Raw genomic sequence first — 20,925 nt, forward strand, 5'->3', positions numbered from 1 at the left:
AAGGGCAATGAAAAACTGTGCTTAGAGGGTAATCCAATAGTATATGAGACCAAAACAAACCTCTGGGACAGCCAAAATGATAGATAACAGATAACTTGAAGAAAAACAAGAAAAAAAAGTGGAATGAGAAAAGTGGAAGTTAAAAGTATAATTATTATCCATAGAAGTTTAGAGATAACAATCTGTGAGAGGCAATCTAATTGGAAGAACATAATAGAAAACATATGAGCTTGCAATGCAAGATAATGGGAAAGAGATAACCCCAAGAAATCAACATACGTGGAACAGGTATATTCTACCCACTCTCCAAGACACCTGCTCCATAACTGATGTTGCTTGCATACAAGATGAAAACTACCCTGAGCCCATATGACAGGACAACCCAGCAATGACACATCTGTAAGCTGAGATTGAATTTTTGTCTGAAAGTATAATTTTAAATATACAGCTAGATAAATAAAGTGTATTAATACTTTATGTACAAGATCTATTATAACTTAAAATATTATTCTAAATACATCCAAAATGATCAAAGAATTTTTGAAGATCTCCAGAATGGTGATTTTCCAATACCAGTCTATTTTTTGACTAGCTTCACCATCTAGTTTCTCTGAGAACTTAACGTATGGTTCTCACAGAACTCCCAGTAATGGTTTTACATGTAACAACTTTTGCTAGAGTGAATCCTAGAGTTGAATAAATGAGAGAGGAGACTGGGATAAAACTATTGGTGATGCATAGCATATTTTCACAATTCCAATGACCAGCATACCTGAGACGACAGCCTGTTGATCTAACTTTTTAAGAAGACTATTTCTGGTGTCCATTTCCCCAGCCAGGGAGAGAGTGTAAGCCAATAGAGCCTGTGTGTAGAGGTCGGTGGTGGAGGTGACAGAATTTCTGAGACATTGCAGACCCTGACTCACCATTGGGTCCTAAAAAGTGAAGATGAAGACCATAATTTATAAGGTATTCCTTATAAAATAGGAAGTGATAAGGAAATTATTGTACCCTCCTTGACCTTAAAAGGCTAAATAGGATAAAGATAGATGAATGTCTCTAGGAATAGGCATGACAAGGAAAGGGTCTAGAGAAGCAGCCAGAAAAACTCACATCTGTAGTCTTTCCCATCTCCAGCAATGCAGCTGTGATGTATGCGGTCAAGGAGATCTCATCATCCACACCACCCTAGAGGGAAACATGGAAGTGATAAGTCAGGGCAGCAGACAGCACCTCTATGAATTATGTGCAAATTGCAAAAATGCATTCCTTTTGAATAAATAAATTCTTCTTTTTTTTTTGCAGTTTTTGGCCGGGGCCAGGTTTGAACCCACCACCTCTGGTATATGGGGCCAGCGCCCTCCTCCTTTGAGCCACAGGCGCTGCCCATAAATAAATTATTTTTTTAAGTGTTCCTTTCCACTGGCTTTCTGCAGCCCCCAGCCTTCAGAACATACAATGAGGGAAAAACAGTCTGAACTTTAGTAATTGCACAACCTTAAATGGTAGCCCAAGGGCAGTAGCATTAGGTCTTCAGTTTAAGAAACTCAAGAGAGGGCAGCGCCTGTGGCTCAGTCGGTAAGGCACCGGCCCCATATACCGAGGGTGGCGGGTTCAAACCCGGCCCCATATACCGAGGGTGGCGGGTTCAAACCCGGCCCCGGCTGAACTGCAACCAAAAAATAGCTGGGCGTTGTGGCGGGCGCCTGTAGTCCCAGCTACTCGGGAGGCTGAGGCAAGAGAATCGCTTAAGCCCAGGAGTTGGAGGTTGCTGTGAGCTGTGTGATGCCATGGCACTCTACCCAAGGGCCATAAAGTGACACTCTGTCTCTACAAAAAAAAAAAAAAGGAAACTCAAGAGAAGAAGTTGGAAGGGAGTTCACAAAAAAGGAGAAATAAACAGGGAACCATGTTGCTGAATCTAAGCCTCCGATGCAATTCCCCTCCAGTAGCACAATGCCCAGCCCCATCTCTAGGGAGGCAAGAAAGACCTTCCCTGCTTAAGGCCTTCCCCGAAAAGATCTTAGCAAAAATTTTTTTAAAATATCTAATCTATATTATCTTTATCCTGTAGATAATAAAACAAACATTTTAAAAGCTTAAATATATATGTATATGTGTGTGTGTGTATATATATATATACATATATATACATATATATATATTCTTTTGTTTTGTTTTGTTTTTTTTCTGTTAAGCAGACCCAGGCCGCTGGTTTTAAACTCCCCATCCCTGGTGCACAGGCCGGTGCTCTAACCACTGAGCCACAGGCACTCAGCCAGATTAAATATCTTGTCAAGTTTACACAGCTATTTCACAATGGGACTGGGATTTAACCTAAGGGAGCTTACTTCTGGAGTTCATGTGCCAAACAACTAAACTCAGCTACACTAGGGATGGGTTTCCTAATGGACTAGCCAGAACTGATAAGGGAAGGGGAGGAAAGCCTCTGGAATCTTACTCTAGTCAAGTCCTGTCTTGTATTCTCAGGTTTATTTTTCTTTTTTCTTTCTTTCTTTTTTTTTGAGACAGAGCCTATCACCCTGGGTAGAGTGCCATGGCATCACAGCTCACAGCAACCTCAAACTCTTGAGCTTAAGTGATTCTCTTGCCTCAGCCCCTAGTGCACAGGCCGGGACTACAGGTACCTGCCACAACACCTGGCTATTTTTTGGTTGCAGTTGTCATTGTTATTTAGCAGGCCCGGGTTGGGCTCAAATCCGCCACTGAGCTACAGGTGCCAAACCCATGCTCAAGATTTTTAATCCAGGCCCTGGAACAGCAATATAAATGATCTCTGTAGGAAATTTTGTATGAATCTTTCTTTCCCTGAGTGTGTTCTGAATTGAATGAGCTATCCTGCTGCATCTATGCCTCACCCTGTGTTTGGGACAGGTATAGGCAATGTAGCAAACAGGTAAGAACAAAGCCACTGCCATCCAACTGCCGTGGTTCGACTCTCAGTCCTGGCACTTAGTGGCATGCACTGTAGGCCTTAGTTTCTTCATCTGTAAGGTGAGGTTAATAATGGCATACCAATACCTACCTTACTGGTTTGATATAGATAATTTTAAAGAGACAAGTGCCTAGAACAATGCCTGGGATGGAATAAACCCCTTAAAAAAGATATTGGGTTGACTACTGGTCCCTACCCCAGGAAATAGCTTTTGCATGTGGGTTTGGGGAGATATTAATAGGCCCAAAGATCTTCTAGTCCAGTAGTCTCATACTTTGGTGTTTTTTATAATCATTTGGACAGTCTGTTAAAACAGAAATTTCTGTCTCAACTCCCAGAGTCTCCCAATCAGTGGGTTTGGGCTGGGAGCCAGAATCTACATTACAAACAAATTCCCAGGTGATGCTGATCCTCTGGATCTGGGGACCATGATTTGAGAACCATGTTCCAGTCCATATTCTCATTCTACAGACATGAAAACTGAGGCCCAGAATGGTCATCCAGGCCAAGGCTGAGACCTGAAGAAAACTAACTCCAAGGCCAGTGCAATTTGCTCCCTCCCAAACACAGTAGCAGGCTGCAGGCCCCTGACAGACCCACACCTTCATAGCCGTATGAAGGAGCTTCCCCACATTGGCATAGCAGCCACTGGGGAGCTGGTTTCCCGCCATCCAGCTGAGAGCATCCTGGATGTTCTTGTCATCAATGAAGATGAATTTCTGTGCTTGTCCAAAGCATTTTGTGACAAAGGCTGTCAGCCTACAAAGGTAAAGAGGAAAATGTGGCATGAAGAAGGATTTCTAGGTGATGGTGCAAGGGGAGTGGAGGACTCAAAATGCCTTAAGAGGTCTAAAAAAGAAAGGCATAAATGGGCAGGAATGAGGACATTAACTGGGGAGGCAGAGGGCAGAGTGAGGGTCCGGGCCATAGATGAGGCTGAAGAGCAGTATTAAAGAGACAGAAGACTGAGTACAAGCAAGGATGGGGTTCGGGAAGAGCAGAGGGATAGTTTCCAAGGGCTCAGGAATTAAGAATGCACTGGGAATTGGGCAAAGTTACCATGTGTTTCCATTTCCATCCTGCTCCCCAAAGGCGCTGTATGAGCCGTTGCTGTGTTTGTACACCAGTTCCTTCTGGTACCCTGGGAAGCCAGATGTGGTCTTCAATCACAGTGACAATTTTAAACCACCACCCCCCCATACAAAGAATGTGGAACCCTTTTGGGAGGGGCTGGAATTTCCCTGTGTCTTATCAGCCTGTCATATTCCCTGGAGGAGAAGAGTGTCCAAAAGAGAAAGACTAAACCAACTTACCTATCTCCAGGAAACCCACTGCCCGAGACCTGATGTCCTCGGTCAGCAGCCCTGCCTTCTCCAGGTACTGCAAGACGTAGATGATGGGAGCAAAAAGGACCATATTCTGTTCCCCACAGCCAGTGGGCATCTGTACCAGACTGTCTAGGTTCTGCAGAGCTGTGCCCATAATGTCTCCTGGGATACAAAAGGAGAGAGAGAGAGAGAGCAAGTGGTGAGAGAAAGAGGACGGAACCTTGGACGGTTATGATCATTCAGTTAACACACGTACACTAACCTATCATTTAGTAAGAACCCACTACTGCTGCCCTGGGGAGACAACAGTAAGTCAGACACAGTCTCTACCTTCAAAGAGCTCAGGGCGGCGCCTATGGCTCAAAGGAGTAGGGTACCGGCCCCATATGCTGGAGGTGGTGGGTTCAAACCCAGCCCTGGCCAAAAACTACAAAGCGCTCGCAGTCAGAGGCACAAACAATCAGGACACATTACAATTATAATTCATTATAAACAGTTTTAATATAGTACTACAATATTGCCTTAGGTATGTACAGGGTGCTGGGTCACACAGAGAGGTGCATAGGCCAACTGAGGGAGTTAGGAGCTTTAAGAAGACATGTCCCTGAACTGATGAGTGATGTAACAACTTAACAATACTGAGACTCAATCCCTAAATCCTTCCACTGCATATAAATTCATCACCCTCCAAATTACCAAGTCTCTCCCAAACACACAATCCCGAGGCTTTTCCGAGTATGTCTACCAACTCCTCTAGCCTGAGCTAAGTGAGTCGTTAAGATCTGCATTTTAGCCATTGAGCACAATTCAAATCTTTTCTTTTGGTTTTTGAAAATAGAGTCTCACTCTGTTCCCCCAGGCAAGAGTGCAGTGGCCTCATCACAGCTCACTGCAACCTTAAACTCCTGGGCTCAAGCTTCCTGAGTAGTTGGGATTACATGTGTGTACCAAAACAATTAGCTAATTTTTCTATTTTTAGTGGAAATGGGTCTTGCTCTTGCTCAAGCTGGTCTTGAACTCCTGAGTTCAAGGGATCTGCCCATCACCGCCTTCCAGAATGCCATAGTTACAGACATGAGGCACTGCACCCAGCCCTCACATCTTTCAATATGTCCAGAGTGTCAACTACGTTGCAGGAACTATACCAGGAACAGAAAAAAATAAAATGAGGTCTTTGCTGTGAAGGAGCCTACAACACAGTGTGAAAGATAGACATAGAAGGGAGCTATGACACAATCAGATGAGTCCTAGATCAAAGTATAAATAAAATAAAGTCAAAACAGAGAAATTTTGACCTGCGAGGGATCTTGGTGGGGTGAAGAAAAAAACTACCATTCATAGAACTCCTATGTGCTAAATAGTGTACTGGGAACATTGTGTTACATTTAATCTTCACACCAATCCTGAGAAGTAGGTTATTATCAATTACTGTTTTACGGAAGAGGAAAAAAAGGATCAGAATTGTTCGCTAACTTGTTCATGATGACATAGCCATTAAATGACAGGTCTGAATCTCATGCTCATGCTTTTCTACTTGCTTCCTCTCCTTGCCCAAAGGAGTAAGTCTGCTTTTTATCAAATATGGTTATATCTTCCTTAAACTCTACTCAATTCTCCATTGTTTAAATGGTTGGTGCAAACATTTTATCTCCCCCTTCAGCCAATATATAGATTACCCAATCTTTTTTGTTTTTTGAAACAGAGTCTTGCTATGATACCCAGGCTAATCTTAAACTTCTGGCCTCAAGAATTCCTCCTTCGTTAGCCTCCCAAGGAGCTGGGACTACAGGCATGAGCCACTATATCCAGCAACTACCTAACATGAATATATATCAAGTGTCAGTGACCTCAGTTTCCTCTTGCCCAGATGCCTGTTTTTAACTAGGATTTACATCCAACCCCATCTGCTCTGTTACCTACACACTGTATTTCCCCAGTATATAAAATAAACCCTTCATCACTTCTCTGCCACACTTCCCTTCAGAGCGGTCTACACGCCCTGTCTCACTCCGCACCTTTGCAGCCTCTAGCCCCACTTGGCCTTTCTGAGACAAGACTCTCCAGTTGCTTACCCAGCACAATAACATGAGCCTTAGCTGAGTCAGGAACAACATCCACAGGGAGCTCCAGGGAGATGGATTCTGAAGCCACCTTTCCTGTGAGTGGCAGAGAAAAGGTGACACAATAGAAGGTGGGAACTGGGAGGGTTCTCCAGCCCAAATCATCGAAAGCCCAAATCACATAATCCAGGGTTTTCTGGACCCAGTGCTTTTTTGTGGAATCGAGGCGGATTTTCTTAACCTATTCATGGTGATCTTTGCTGAAGATAAATTGCCAAGAGTTGTGATTTTGGAGTACATTTTGTCTTTCATCCTGCCTGTCAGTAAATCAGCCCTGGGAGGGTTGGAATCCTAAAATCTCTCATCGCTTCCTGTCCTCTATATTCCTCCTTTTGCCTATGAAAATCTCCCGTTGCCTATGGGAATTCTCACCACCCAGACTCCCCTCTGAGTTTACCCACCTTTTGGGCACAGCAGTGAGCTGTGTGTCTTCTCCACAAGGACTCCCTCGGGCTGGCACCAAGACAGACCCGAGCAGGGAAAAGCAAAGAAGATGAATGTCAGGGCAGGTGGAAAGGAAGGAGTAGGAACTGGGAGGGAACGGGGAGAAGAGTCCCCTCCCTGGGCGCCCGGGGCTTCTGTCTGATGCTCAGAGGGACTCCATTTCAACCCAGGAATACACGTGTTCTGTGAAATTCTTTCTAGGCTAGGGCTATAGCTAAGGACAATTTTAAGGCAACTTACACGAAGCAGGCAGGACTGACGACAGGGCTCCTGATGGGATCTTTAAAAAGCAGCTAATGATGAAGGTGGGGATCTTAATAAGGGCAAGTAACAGTTATTGAGAGTCTGTGATGTGCCAGGCACCGTGTTGGGCACTTTCATAGGCCACAGGTATGGGTGAGGCACATGGTTAAAGGGCAGGGAAGGAGGATGTTGAAGCTCCCAGACTAGTGGCAGAGATGAAGCTGTCTGGGGAGATACTGCGTACCCTGGGCTGGCTGCCTTCTTTGTCTCTGTAGCTGCCTGCAGAAAACTCACCTTGACCAGAACAGGTTTGATGAGTGTGTCACTCTGGCCCTTTTTGGGAACAAAACCCTTGTGGCCCCCACAAAGTTCATTGCTGTCCAGAATCTTAGTACTAATGGTAAAGTTAACATAACCTGAGGAGAAAGAAGGTGAAAGAGGCTATTAGCCCTATGGCCAGAGGTACCCATAGGATCTTTTCCCTTTTAGACCATCATTTCTTAAGCTTTAACAGTAAACAGATCATCTGGGGAATCTTGTTACAATACAAACTCTGATTCAGTAGATCTAGGGATGGAGTGCTATATTCTGCATTTCTAGCAAGTTCCAGGTGATGCCAGTGATGCTGGCCCAGTGAATAAGTATCCTCCAAGGGCCTGCAATGACCCCTGCATCCTGCTATTTATATCCTTTTATAATCCCGTCCTGTAAGTGTGGCTGGATTGAGTGTCTTGCTTTTATTCAAAAGGATAGGGCAAAGGTAATGCAATGTCTTTTCTTTTCTGAGATTACGGTGTTAAAAAAAAAAAAACAAAAAGACTTTATTTCTGTCTTGGTGTACTCTTTCCCTCAAATCTCTTGCTCTGGGGAAAGAATATGATGAGGCAGCCCAGTGGGGAGATTCATGTTATGAGATACTGAATGAGCCTCTAGGCAACAGCTGAGGTTGAGAACTGTGGCCCTCAGTCTCACGGCCTGTAAAGATCAGAGGTTTTAGAACGAGGTTGAAATGGATCCTGTCCTAGTCCAGTCTTCAGGTGAGACCCCAGCTCTGGCTGTCAGCTTCACAGCAACTTCATGAGATACCTTAAGCCAGAGGTACCCAGATAAGCTGTACCAAGATTACTGGCCCACAGAAACTGTAAGATAAGAAATGTTAGTTTTTAAAGCCACCTATGTCTTACAGTAGCTTATTAAGCAATTATTAGATAACTAATATACCTGAAGATTGTACTTTGAGTTGAAGCAATTTAATCTATGAGCAGCTCCTAGGGTTAATGTGAAGATTAGAAGAATTAATCCACGTCAAGCAGCCAGAGTGGGTGCTTGGTCCATATTAAGTGCTCGAATAGTTGACATGACCATAAACACCTTGTCCTGGTATGAACATTAAGAGGTCTCCTTTTCGGGCAGCACCTGTGGCTCAAGGAGTAGGGCGCTGGTCCCATATGCCGGAGGTGGTGGGTTCAAACCCAGCCCCGGCCAAAAACCACAAAAAAAAAAAAAAAAAAAAAAAAGAGGTCTCCTTTTCACACTCAAAACATTCCAGTTTGGATAAATTTGTTTTGTCACCCATCAAAGAGTGCTTTTATTTATTTATTTATTTATTTTTTGAGACAGAGTCTTATACTCTGCCACCCAGGGTAAAGTGCCATGGTATCATAGCTCACAACAACCTCAAACTCCCGAGCTCAAGCAATCTTCTTGCCTCAACCTCCTGGGTAGCTGGGACTATAGGCACTTGCCACCACGCCTGGCTAGTTTTTCTATTTTTAGAAAGAGTCTCGCTCTTGTTCAGACTGGTCTCCAACTCCTGAGCTCAGGCACTCCACCGGCCTCAGGCTCCCAGAGTGCTAGAATTACAGGTCTGAGCCACTGTGCCCAGTCTCAAAGAATATTTTTATTTACTTACATAACCTTAGGAAGAAGGAAAATAGAGTCAAATAAAAGACAGAGGGAGGAGGAAAGAAAGCAAATACAGTAAAGGAAAGGATAGCATTCTCAATCCTGAGATTCTGTGCTAGGCTTTCCATGCCTGTCTCCCCCTTCCCTCTTACCCAGTTTGATGGCTGTGATATTCCAGTGGTAGGTTTCTGCTTCATCTGCACAGAGACAACGGGAGGCCTGAGAGTCTGCCGATGAATTCACCTGGTACTCATCTGATGCAGCCAGCTTAGTCTGAACCTGAAGAGTATGTTTAAGAGATGAAAGGCATGCGAATGGAGACAGCACACAGAAGCCAAAAGAAACGTGGGGGCTGAGGCACCAACATCTCGCCTCTTTCCCAGGGAAAACTGGTATGCTTCCAATCAGGGACAAACTTATGAAAGGGGTTGTGGTTCCAGGGCCAACACCTGCCTCCTGTGTCACTGGCGGCTCTTACCCTGATACAGTTCTTTAGATAATTGAAGACAGTGGCAGTAAGACGAAAAGATTCCCCACGAACAACTGAGTAAGGGAGAGTCAGGTCGACAAAGAACGGCTGGAAAGCAGTTAGTCCAACAGTGGGGGACAGACCGAAGCCTCTGGACGGGGAGGTGCAAAAAGTCATAGCCTTCCACTCGGTGATGGCATCAGGAACTGTGACGGGGACCACTTCCTTCCCAGAGTCACTGTGAGAACATGAGAGCCCGTGTGAGGCAGAGGCAGGGTGGGAGGAGAGCATTTGTGAATTGAGCTACAGGTTCATCTGCAGAAGCGCATTATTTTTGCTGTGTGGGGGGAAAGTAAAGAGGTAAGTGGACTGGGGGAACCTGTGACTTTCAGGGTGAAGCCTCAGGTGAGTAAGGATGTAGGAAGATGGAGAAGGGATGACAGGGTGCAGGGGGCTCAGGGGAGAGGTGTGTGTATGCATACCTGAAACAGGGGCTGGTGACCTTTGGATCTGTGGGGATATGTGCTCTGTGGCTTGTCAAAATAAGGACATAAGCAGTGGGCAAGAACTGATGTCAACACGTGCTTTTTTTTTTTTTGAGATGGAGTTTCACTCCCTTGCTCTGGGTAGAGTGCTGTGGAGTCATAGCTCAAAGCAACCTCAAATTTCTGGGCTCAAGTGATCCTCTTGCCTCAGCCTCCCAAGTAGCTGGGACTACAGGTGCCCACCACAATGCCCAGCTAGTTTTTCTATTTTTAGTAGAGATGGGGGTCTGACTCTTACTCAGGCTGGTCTCAAACTCCTGAGCTCAGGCAATCCACCTGCCCTGGCCCGCAGAGTGTTAGTTACAGGTGTGAGCCATCCCACCTGGTCTAGCATGTCCCTCTCCATGAGTAGCTCTGGAGTGAGAATGCACTCTGCACTGTGAATGTGAAGATGTGTGATTCATTTTGAGTGACTCTGTATGATTTCATAAGAACTCTGGGGAAGAAACAAGTTCCCTTATTCCATCAAACATGCACAGCTCAAGACCTAGCTCCATTAGGAATGATGTGGAGTTCTCTGTGGGCTCCACACTGTATCATCTCACCATATTTTAGACGCAGGGGTCCTCAAACTGCAGCCCGCAGGCCACATGAGGCTGTGTGATTGTATTTGTTCCTGTTTTGTTTTTTTACTTCAAAATAAGATATGTGCAGTGTGCATAGTTTTTTTTTTTTTAACTATAGTCCGGCCCTCCAATGGTCTGAGGGACAGTGAATTGGCCCCCTGTTTAAAAAGTTTGAGGATGCCTGCTTAGAATCATCACTTACCCAATAGGAAACAGATCCCAGAGCCAGGTCTCCGGGAAGTACTGGCGGACCTGAGACCCCTCTGAAGGAAGTGAGGCGGAGGGTGAACTAAAACCCTCTCGAAGAGTATCAGCACCTGATGATGAGAATAAGGGTATGAGAATTTTGGAAAACAGAACACTTCTGTTGTGATATAAACTAAGGTAGAAGGATTACTAGAAAGAAATTCAGGGGGAAGCAGAGGATAACCTAGTAAGAGACAAGAAGGGGGCCTCTGGGGAAGTGACTGAACACAGAGGCAGTTGGGGGAAGTGACAGCAAGGTGGTTTGACCAGGGAATGAACAGATAAGGGCTTCAGGCTTCAAAAGCTCTCTCCAGAGAGAGAACTTTTGGGGAACTTCCTGCATCTGTGATGCATAAGCCATTAGCATTCTGAGGCTGGAAGCTCGATGCAAGAACAGGAGGAAAAGAGGGGTTTTCAGAGATTCTAACTCCATCCATCTAAAGGGAACCCACAGATCGCGGAGGTGACTTACTTCCACCCATTAAACGGCTGTATTCTGGAGACGAGTAACTGCAATTTACAGGCTTCCTGATTTTGGCATTGGACAGTATTTTCAGGCCCGCAGTCTGACAGGCACCAAAGAGACCAGAGAATGAATTGTTAAGGTAATCCCTTCTCCCACCACAAGGGACACTATCCTGAAATTCCATTCTCTAAGGACTGAAACAAAACATACTTTTTTCATTAATGGTGAGACTGGTGGTTATTACCAAGTACTCAGTCACCAAGATTGGTTCACTTCTGCTCCAGCCAGGATGAAAGGTTTTCAATTAAACTTATCTCATCAGAAAATGCATCTAATTCTTCTTCCAAATATTGATCACTGTGTCTTTATTTGACACTCTGAATTTTCTAAGGGCAGGGACCATATCAGCTTGAACAATTCAACCAAAATGCAATGAGCATTAAGAGTGTCGGGCATTAGAGAGAATGCAGGTGACCAGACCTGACCTCAGAGACTACCTGGTCAGACTTGAGTCACACAGCATCCTAAACTCCTGCTCATAAAATAGGTACAAAATGTTTCTATAATAATGATAAGAAACTTCCGGGAAGCCTTCCTTAAATTTTTTTCTAGTTGTCTGATCCCATGAAAATCATTGTTTGTAGATCCCCCAGAAAAAGAAGAACTAGGTTTACAATCTTCACCGGGGTGGTTCTCTTCCAAAGTAATTGGACAACTTCTATTACAAAACCTAGAGAGTCTGCCTTCCATGTCAGAAGCTTCTTTCAAGTTTTTTTTCCCCCTCTCAGTACCCATATGAGTGTCTCTGCTTTCCTAAATGTGGACTTTCCTTTGCTCTCTTTCCCATCACCATTCTTTGTATAAGAATAAATTGAGTAAAAACATCTACCTGGAAAAAACTGAAAAAGTCTATGCCTTCAGAGAACCAGGGCCTCCACATGATGAAAGGCATGCTCGAACGCCCCTCGGGCACCGGGTCAATGAGGGGTTGAGGAATGTCCCGCTGGTCAGACACTAGACACTCATCATATTCAGCCACTTGATAGGGGTAGTGACCATACCAGAATGGGAACATCCCATAGACCTGAGAAAAGAGGCGCAAAGAAAATAAAGTATTGACACTGTGAAATCAGTTGAGAAACTTCTCTCAGATTCTGTTGCCCCGGTTCACTACTCCCTTTGTTACTCCAGAATTATTTTTATATTTATTCTACTGTAACCAACATTTTACTTCAAAAATTTTAACCTCTGTCTTACCTCTTCATGATCCTATCTCCTATTTCATTCTCTTTTCTTTTTTCTTTTTTGAGACAGAGTCTCACTATGTTGCCCTCAGTAGGGTGCTGTGGCATCACAGCTCACAGCAACCTCAAACTCTTGGGCTTAAGTGATTCTCTTGCCTCAGCCTCCCTAGTAGCTGGGACTTTAGGCGCCCACCACAACACCCGGCTATTTTTTTGTTGTAGTTGTCATTGTTTAGCAGGCCCGGGCTGGGCTTGAACTCACCAGCTTCAGTGTATGTGGCTGGCGCCCTACTCACTGAGCTATGGGTGCCGAGCCTCCTTCTCTTTTCTTATCTCTATGTTCATATTAACCATGTCCTTCTTATGCCATCATTTGTACCTTAATTTCTCTTCCAGCTTTTTTACCACCTTTTGGTGTTTCATTATTTCCCTAAGGCTTCCTCTCCATTCCCTGAAATCTACATCTGATTCTGATGCAGTTGAATTCTTCTCTACCCACTCCCTCTTCCCGCCGGATCAGCAGACTACTCACAGAGCTGTTGCTCAGCTCTTTCTCTGGCCGAAGGAGCAGGACGCTTTCATCCACAGCCCGGATCGCACACAGGGATCCAGGAGCTGCCTGCAGCTGTAGCTCCACATCTGCCCCTGGAAGCTGCTGGGCAGGTGAAAAGCCAACAGCCACCTGGAGAAAGGAAAGGGAGAATTTGGGAACTGGGTCAGCCTGGACAGAGGGGAAACGATGTGATTCGGATCACCAGCCAACACTCCCCAGTGATGCTATCCAACTCATTCCTACCCTTTTGTACTTATTTTCTGTGTACAGTTTAGATCTTTAGGACTTATATGCCATAACAGAGTTGGGAAAAGGGAGTGGTACAGTGGATCAATATAGAAAGTTGTTTTTTTTTTTTTTTTTTTGGCTGGGGCTGGGTTTGAACCCACCACCTCCAGCATATGGGACTGGCGCCCTATCCCTTTGAGCCACAGGTGCCACCCTCAATATAGAAAGTTTAGAAGACTAAAAGTAGAAGAAAGGAGAGTATGTGGATCAGCTATATAGAACATGTGATTTCCCAGGACGACTTTTTAAAAAGGAGAGAAACAGATTTCAACGTAAACCTAAAACACTAAAGATACAAATACAATATGACATCCAATGTCAAGTGTATTTTCTTATTTCCCTGAACCTGTGTGTCTCCAGGCCCAGCACACGCAGATCTTTCTTTCTTTCTTTTTTTTTTTTAGAGACAGAGTCTCACTTTGTCACCCTTGGTAGAGTGCTGTGGCATCTACAGCTCACAGCAACCTCCAGCTCTTGGGCTTAGGCAATTCTTTTGCCTCAGCCTCCTAAGTAGCTGGGACTACAGGAGCCTGCCACAACGCCCGGCTATTTTTTGTTGTTGTTGTTGCAGTTTGGTTGGGGCCAGATTTGAACTCACCACCCTCGGTATATGGGGCCGGCGCCCTACTCACTGAGCCACAGCCACCACCCCACAGAGATCCTTCTTTATGCCCAACTCCTTTCTCCACCCTCCTCAACTGCCCTTTTACCTGATTATCAAAGCACATCTCGACTGAGAACTGAATTTTGTCAGCTACAACACCTCCGCTGGAAAAAATGGCGTAGACCAGCAGGGTAGGATTAGGAGCTAGTCGGGAAGTGAAGGTCAGTGAGAGAGAGAAGGAGCCTTTTCGTCCTGAAAGAGAGGAGGGGAGTTCGGGGGAGTGGGCTTGCACATTCACCTGCCAGTGGTGTCCAGCCACATGTGTGCTTCTCACTGCAGCATCAGAGAGCAAGTTGCTTCTCACGCTGCTATTCTCCTGTGATTATTGTTAGTGTTCTGTTCTCACTGCTTCTGGGTATAGGAACTGTTTTCTAGAGGTTTAAAATACCTTTTCTTTTCTTTTCTGTCTTTCTATTTTTTTTTTTTTAATTTTTAATTTCAGCTTGCTTGTTCATTCTTCTTCATTTGAAGCACTTTTTTTTGTTGTTGTTGTTGTTCATTTTCTTCTCTTTTTTTTGTTCTTCTTTGGTGATTCTCTTTCCCGTTGCCTCCCCAGTAGTTGGGATTACAGACGCCCTCCACAACGTCCGGCTGTTTTTTGATGTTAGTAGAGATGGGGGTCTTACTCTGGCTCACTGCTGCTCATACTGGTCTCAAACCTCTGAGCTCAGGCAATCCACCCACCTCAGCCTCCCACAGCTCTGGGACTACAGGTGTGAGCCACCACGCCCGGCCTCCTTTTTTGTCTTTTTTAAGGTAAAGTCTCATTCTGTAGTCCAGGCTAGAGTGCCATGGCCTCAGCGTAACTCATAGCAACCTCAAACTCCTGGGCTCAAGCAATCCTCCTGCCTTAGCCTCCCAAGTAGCTGGGACTACAGGTGCCAACCACAACACCCAGCTGGATTTTCTATTTTTAGTAGAGACGAACTCTCTCTATTGCTCAGGCTGGTCTTGAACTCCTGAGGTCAGGCAATCCTCCCGCTTCAGCCTCTAAGAGTGCTAGGATTACAGGTATAAGCCACCACGCTATAGCTATACCACGCTATAAAATATCCTTTTCTTTTCTAAGAGACAAATGACGTACACTCACCTTCCTTCTTAGAGTTCAGCTGTTTCTGCCCCTCCATCTGCAAACTCCCTTTCTCTATTAACTAAAGAAGAGAAGAAAATAACTAACAGCACAGATGTCATGGTAACTTCACCTTGGCCCTAATCCTGGAGCGGCTCTGCCTCCCCCCTTTCACAGTTCCAGAGCCTGGTCAGCCCTTCTCCAAGCATCCCTTAAGAGCTGGACAAATGCAGGATGCTGCCAGCAGGAGGTCTGCTGAGAAACACGGGATGGGTGGGAGGTGTCTAAGGAATAATATTTCCTTAGGGCTTCAGGTTTTATTTTCTTATAATCCTTGTAATGTAAAGTAAGGTAAACTCTACCCTCATAACTTTGTCTTGCAGCTCAATTCAAAATTCAGTGGAAATGAGTTCATCTTAAACTATCCCAACCCTTTTGACATCTGATCCTTTAACTCTTCCTTCCTGTCCACTCTTACATGAAACAAAATTCCATGAAATTGTTTCTAAACAGACTGTAATCTCTCACTCCTGCCAAGGGCTCTGTGGCCAGTTCCTTAGGCTCCTGCCTGGCCTCAGCCATTGTGCATGGCTCAGCCTCAACTTCATCGCCTTCCTAGGGCTCCCCACACTTCTGTCCTGCATTAACTCTGACTCGTTATGTCCCACTTGCCTCTCCTCATTCTGCTGTGTCATGATGACTATTCTTACTGGATAAAAACACCAAACTAATAGAATATACTGGAATGATCCAGGACAGAGTTTCCCAGAGACTTAGAGGAGGATAAGGGAGTAAAGAGACTTGGAACCATCAAACCCAGGATGCACATGACTTTGCTTCCTACTTGACTTTGTACATTTTTTTTCAGGCTACTGAGTTGTGATATCATTTTCCCAACAAGGCTGCTATCATTGTGGATTATTTTTATTTATTTATTTATTTTTGGAGACAAGAGTCTCAAGCTGTCCCCCTGGGTAGAGTGCTGTGGCATCAAACCTCACAGCAACCTCCAACTCCTAGGCTCAAGTGATTCTCCTGCCTCTGCCTCCCAAGTAGCTGGGACTACAGGCGCCTGCCACAATGCCTGGCTAGTTTTTGGTTGCAGCTGTCATTGTTGTTTGGCGGGCCTGGGCTGGATTTGAACCCGCCAGCTCAGGGGTATGTGGCTGGCGCATTAGCTGCTTGAGCCACAGGCGCCGAGCCTATCATTGTGAATTTTAACCCTATAGCATCTATTTAAAAGTATCACCCACGTATGGAACATAGAATTAAATGTATCCTGAGTCCCCTGCCCTCCTCGCCCTTCCTCCCACCCACCTTCTTTGTGACCCCAGCAAGCAACATTTTCTCAATTAAATTACTTATTTTATTTTCCTATACAATTTCCCTGGATTCCTACTCAAAATCTCTTTATTCCTCAAACTTCTCCATCCTCTACATTTACACTGCATAATACGGTAGCCTCCACCCTCATGTGAATATTGAATACTGGAAATGTGGCCAGTCCAAACTGAGATATTCATTTTTTTTGCAGTTTTTGGCGGGGCTGGGTTTGAACCCACCACCTCCAGCGTATGGGGCCGGGGCCCTGCTCCTTGAGCCACAGGCGCCGCCTAAACTGAGACATTTTTTAAGGGCAAAATACATACTGAGTTTCTGAGGCTTGGTTGAAATAAAAAATGTAATATATCCATGAATTGTTTCTATTGATTTCATGTTGAAATGATAATAGTTTGGATTTTTTAAATTAATTTCTCCTATTAATTTTTTAAATGCGGCTTTTAAAAATTTTGAAATCATATGTGTGTCCTGGATTGTATCCCCATCTAGCCAGTCTATCCAGCTTTCTGACCGACTCTGCTCATTCCCTTGTCTTCCCCACAAACTTTCACCCATGCCCGTTTCTTAGTCTCACATAGTAGGAGAAGACGATTTCTTGGTCGTGGCTTGCATCAGCAGGATCGATGTAATAATCCACCAGCACTTCCTGGGGCTGACCGCATTTCATAAGGCCACTTAGCCGGTGGATGCCAAGGAAGCTGCGGGTTGTGTTGTAGAAGGGTCGCAGGTGCAGGTAGGCATTTTGGTAGTAATGAGGCACTTGTTCCCGATCATATACTAAATCTTCCATTTGGAACTTGCCCTGGGAGAAAAAGAAAAAGTCCTCTTACCCCAAACATATTAACCCCTTGGAGTTACGGTTTTCAAATAGAGCTCTTTCTCTCAAATCTTTACTGCCTAGAAATGGTATGTGGGTATTTCACTAGCGGTCCAGCCCAGGATAGATAGAGAATCCATAACAGCGGGTACGTGCAGCAACATTTTGGCATGTAGGAGAGTCAGAGGAGGGCTGAACTACAGTTGTTAAGTAATGAGAAATTGATATACCTTCACCGACCGACGCCAAGGGGTGAGATAAGCATAACTAGGGTTCCTTATAAAGGAATATCTAAACTATAGTTTAATATATATAACGTTATATAGGAATCACAGATTATATTTCAGGGATAAGAAAACAAGGTATAGAGAATACTAAGATTGAAGAATAATTATTTTTAAGTATATTGATTGAATAATAGCTAAAGACATAGTTAAAGCTGGGTGTGGTAGCTCACACTTGTAATCCCAGCACTTTGGGAGGCTGAAGTGAGAGGAAAGCTTTAAGCCAGGAGCTTAAGACCAGGCTGGGGAATATAGCAAGACTGCATCTCTACAAAAAGTAAGAAAAAAATTAGCTAAGCATGATGGTGCATCTGTAGTCCCAGCTAATTAGGGTGTGGACTGAGGTAGGAGGATCTTTTGAGCCTAGAAGTTTAAGGTTACAGTGAGCTTTGATCATGCCATTACAGATCATGCCTGGCTCAGAGTGAGACCCCTGTCACAAAAAAAAAAAATCAAATTAGTCATAAGACAAATAGTATGCATTTGTTTTAAGTTGTGTGTCAGAATGATTTCAAAAATGGCTTAATGGCTGCAATTCTTCACTTTTTCCTGCGTCAACATCTTTTAGCAAGTAATCTTTTTTTTTTTTTTTTTTTGTAGAGACAGAGTCTCACTGTACCGCCCTCGGGTAGAGTGCCGTGGCGTCACACGGCTCACAGCAACCTCTAACTCCTGGGCTTCTGCGATTCTCTTGCCTCAGCCTCCCTAGTAGCTGGGACTACAGGCGCCCGTCACAACGCCCGGCTATTTTTTTGTTGTTGTTGCAGTTTGACCGGGGCTGGGTTTGAACCCGCCACCCTCGGCATGTGGGGCCGGCGCCCTACTCGCTCAGCCACAGGCGCCGCCCTTTAGCAAGTAATCTTAGTCTTTCCATGGGTTCACCGTGCAACTAGTTGTTGAGAATGGAATATTAGCATATGTGACATAAGTATATGTTTAGAAAACCCTTTGTAGGGCGGCGCCTGTGGCTCAAGGAGTAGGGCACCGGTCCCATATGCTGGAGGTGGCGGGTTCAAACCCAGCCTCAGCCAAAAACCACAAAAAAAAGAAAAGCCTTTGTACATTAGCTTTGCTCTTGCATCTCGTCACTGCTTTAAGAGTACTGGAATGCGAGAGATACGGAACACCAGCTTAGAGCCAGTGGATCCACAGACACATGAGGAAATCCATCAAGATCATCAAAGCACCCCAGGTACACGAGCAATGAATGCTTTCTGCTGCATGATGCTGAAGCTTGGTAGCTATTTGATAAGCAGCACATTGATATAGCAGTTGATAACTGGTACAAGTAGCCTTCCTTAAGAGTTATCTAGAGTTCTCTTGTTTGCTATTCTCATAAGTAGTGGAAGGGGAAATGGAAAGTTTTGATTCTGAACCACTTTTCCTTCCCTACTCTGATTTCATAAATAGGACCAGATAGAGATGGGATAAATTATAAGATGAATTAATATAAATAATGGCTTTCACCTGACAGGTTATTTATTTGATTAAAAACAGAAAGGACCTGAGAAAAATAGTGAGTGAGAGCGGTGGAATTACACGTTGAGAGAGATGGGATTACAAGTCAAAGGATAAGAAACAGGAAAATCTTAAAGTTGTCCTTCAGAGAAGCCTTCTTTTCCAGAAAGCAGGTCCTCACCAGTGCTTACCTGCAGAGTAATATCTGTCCCTTTCCAACTGGTTGTATCTAATTTGAAGGAAGCTAGGCCATTGTCGTCAGTCATGAGGGTCTGGTTGATGGTTCCATTTATGCTTTGAATCACCAAAAACACAGGGTGGTTCTTCAGGAGGGAGTCATCGTGGCCCTTAACTCTTATCTGAGGGGTAAAAGTCATTAAGGCATTAGAAATAGGTTTGGAGTAGGCTTGAGTATGAGGCAAAGTGAAGTAATAACAGAAATTCTTAATTTCAGGAAAGAGTCCAGAAAAACGTAATTGGGATTCAAACATTCAAAACTAGGATCTATTTTAGGTGTAGCACCCATAGCTCAGTGGTTAGAGCACCAGCCAATTATAACGGGGTGGGTGGGTTCGAATCTGGCCTGGGCCTGCTAAACAACAACTGCAACAACAAAGAAATAGCAGAGTGTTGCAGCGGGCACCTGGAGTCCCAGCTACTTGGGAGGCTGAGGCAAGAGAATCGCTTAAGCCCAAGAGTTTGAGGTTGTGCTGTGGCATCATAGCACTCTACTGAGGGCGATATCGTGAGACTCTGTCTCTAAAAGAAAGAGAGAGAAAGAATACACTAACCAAGGAAATCTGTTAGGTAAAGAAAGTGCTTAAGGAGCTGTAAATGGCTTTCTGTCAAGGAAAGTTCAATATTAACCTTGCTTAGATACAGTCTAGCCCAGGTTGGATGACTTTTCCATAACCTTGTAGCTCTTAAATTCAAAGATATGGACATTGAAAGATGAGCTCCTGGCATTAGGAAAGGCCCTGCAGTCACACTGATATTCAACAGATGGCTCCTGTGGGTTTAAGGGCCACAGAACACAGGGAGTTAAGAGCGGATACTCTGCATGCAGGCTCCTGGATTTGGTCACGGTAACTACTTATGAGTTGTATAACCTTGAGACAATCACTCAATCTCTCTTGCCTCAGTCTCCTCATTTGTAAAATGGGGCCAATAATAGCATCTATCTCCTAAAATTGTTGTAAAGGTTAAAGTAAATGAATACAATGCTGATTTAGCTATTATCATATGGCTGCAGGAAGAAGGCAAAAGCAGGTGATTAAGCATTTTTATCTTTGCAGAGCCAAGTTGCAACATACCTTCCCTCTGAAGGGGAAATTGGGGTAATAAAAATCATTGGTGTCTTCAAAGGTCATTGATCCCACTTGTGAAGAAATGTAAACATGCTGAGTGGTATTAGCCTCCACTCCTGCAGAGGGAAATCAAATGCATAGTGATCTAAGTACCTGATATCCTCATCTTTGTGTTTAACATTAAATTCCTGAGAGAACAGCACCCCGGGAAGTATGAAGTTGAACATATTTCTGGCCAAAGATCTAACTTTGGCCACGAACTCTTCCTCCCCAAACTTGTGGGGGAATAAGTAGTAGCTGGCAGGGTGGAATCTGGCACTTCCCCTTGACTAACAACCGGGTATCTCCCAAACACTCATGAGGGAAGATCTTGAATCCTCCGGCCCCGCGACAGCCCTGTTTCTTTCTCTTCTCTTAATCATCCCAGAAGTGCCCTGCTTACCTGTCCCTTTCTCCACCACAGTCGCCACAATATTGATGTTGTGGTTGTACATATATCCGGTGAGGTTAAAGGTGGCCATCTCCACGGAGGCTGAGAAACAGCCTGTTTTGTCAGTCTGGCACAGCAACCAGAAAGAGAAGGAGAGAATGTGACAAATCTAATTCTATTTC

General features: G+C 44.5%; 1 protein-coding gene across 2 annotated transcripts in view; it reads right to left on the bottom strand.

The window, feature by feature from the left end:
* Positions 1-20,925, bottom strand: part of A2ML1 (alpha-2-macroglobulin like 1) — a 52,997-nt gene that overhangs the window by 22,957 nt on the left and 9,115 nt on the right. For both annotated transcript variants that reach the window (XM_053554631.1, XM_053554632.1), the window contains exons 9-28: positions 20,756-20,870; positions 20,320-20,429; positions 19,198-19,365; positions 17,022-17,249; positions 15,128-15,188; positions 14,084-14,229; positions 13,065-13,214; positions 12,178-12,372; positions 11,295-11,388; positions 10,779-10,893; positions 9,475-9,703; positions 9,149-9,275; positions 7,386-7,507; positions 6,806-6,857; positions 6,357-6,440; positions 4,270-4,446; positions 4,016-4,097; positions 3,559-3,715; positions 1,114-1,188; positions 773-935 (exon numbers count right to left, since the gene is read on the bottom strand). In XM_053554631.1, coding sequence (XP_053410606.1) covers positions 773-935; positions 1,114-1,188; positions 3,559-3,715; positions 4,016-4,097; positions 4,270-4,446; positions 6,357-6,440; positions 6,806-6,857; positions 7,386-7,507; positions 9,149-9,275; positions 9,475-9,703; positions 10,779-10,893; positions 11,295-11,388; positions 12,178-12,372; positions 13,065-13,214; positions 14,084-14,229; positions 15,128-15,188; positions 17,022-17,249; positions 19,198-19,365; positions 20,320-20,429; positions 20,756-20,870 — 2,650 coding nt within the window. The remainder of the gene's footprint in view (positions 1-772; positions 936-1,113; positions 1,189-3,558; positions 3,716-4,015; positions 4,098-4,269; positions 4,447-6,356; positions 6,441-6,805; positions 6,858-7,385; positions 7,508-9,148; positions 9,276-9,474; positions 9,704-10,778; positions 10,894-11,294; positions 11,389-12,177; positions 12,373-13,064; positions 13,215-14,083; positions 14,230-15,127; positions 15,189-17,021; positions 17,250-19,197; positions 19,366-20,319; positions 20,430-20,755; positions 20,871-20,925) is intronic.

The sequence above is a fragment of the Nycticebus coucang genome, chromosome 12 (genome assembly GCF_027406575.1).
Source record: "Nycticebus coucang isolate mNycCou1 chromosome 12, mNycCou1.pri, whole genome shotgun sequence".
Lineage (NCBI taxonomy): Eukaryota > Metazoa > Chordata > Mammalia > Primates > Lorisidae > Nycticebus > Nycticebus coucang.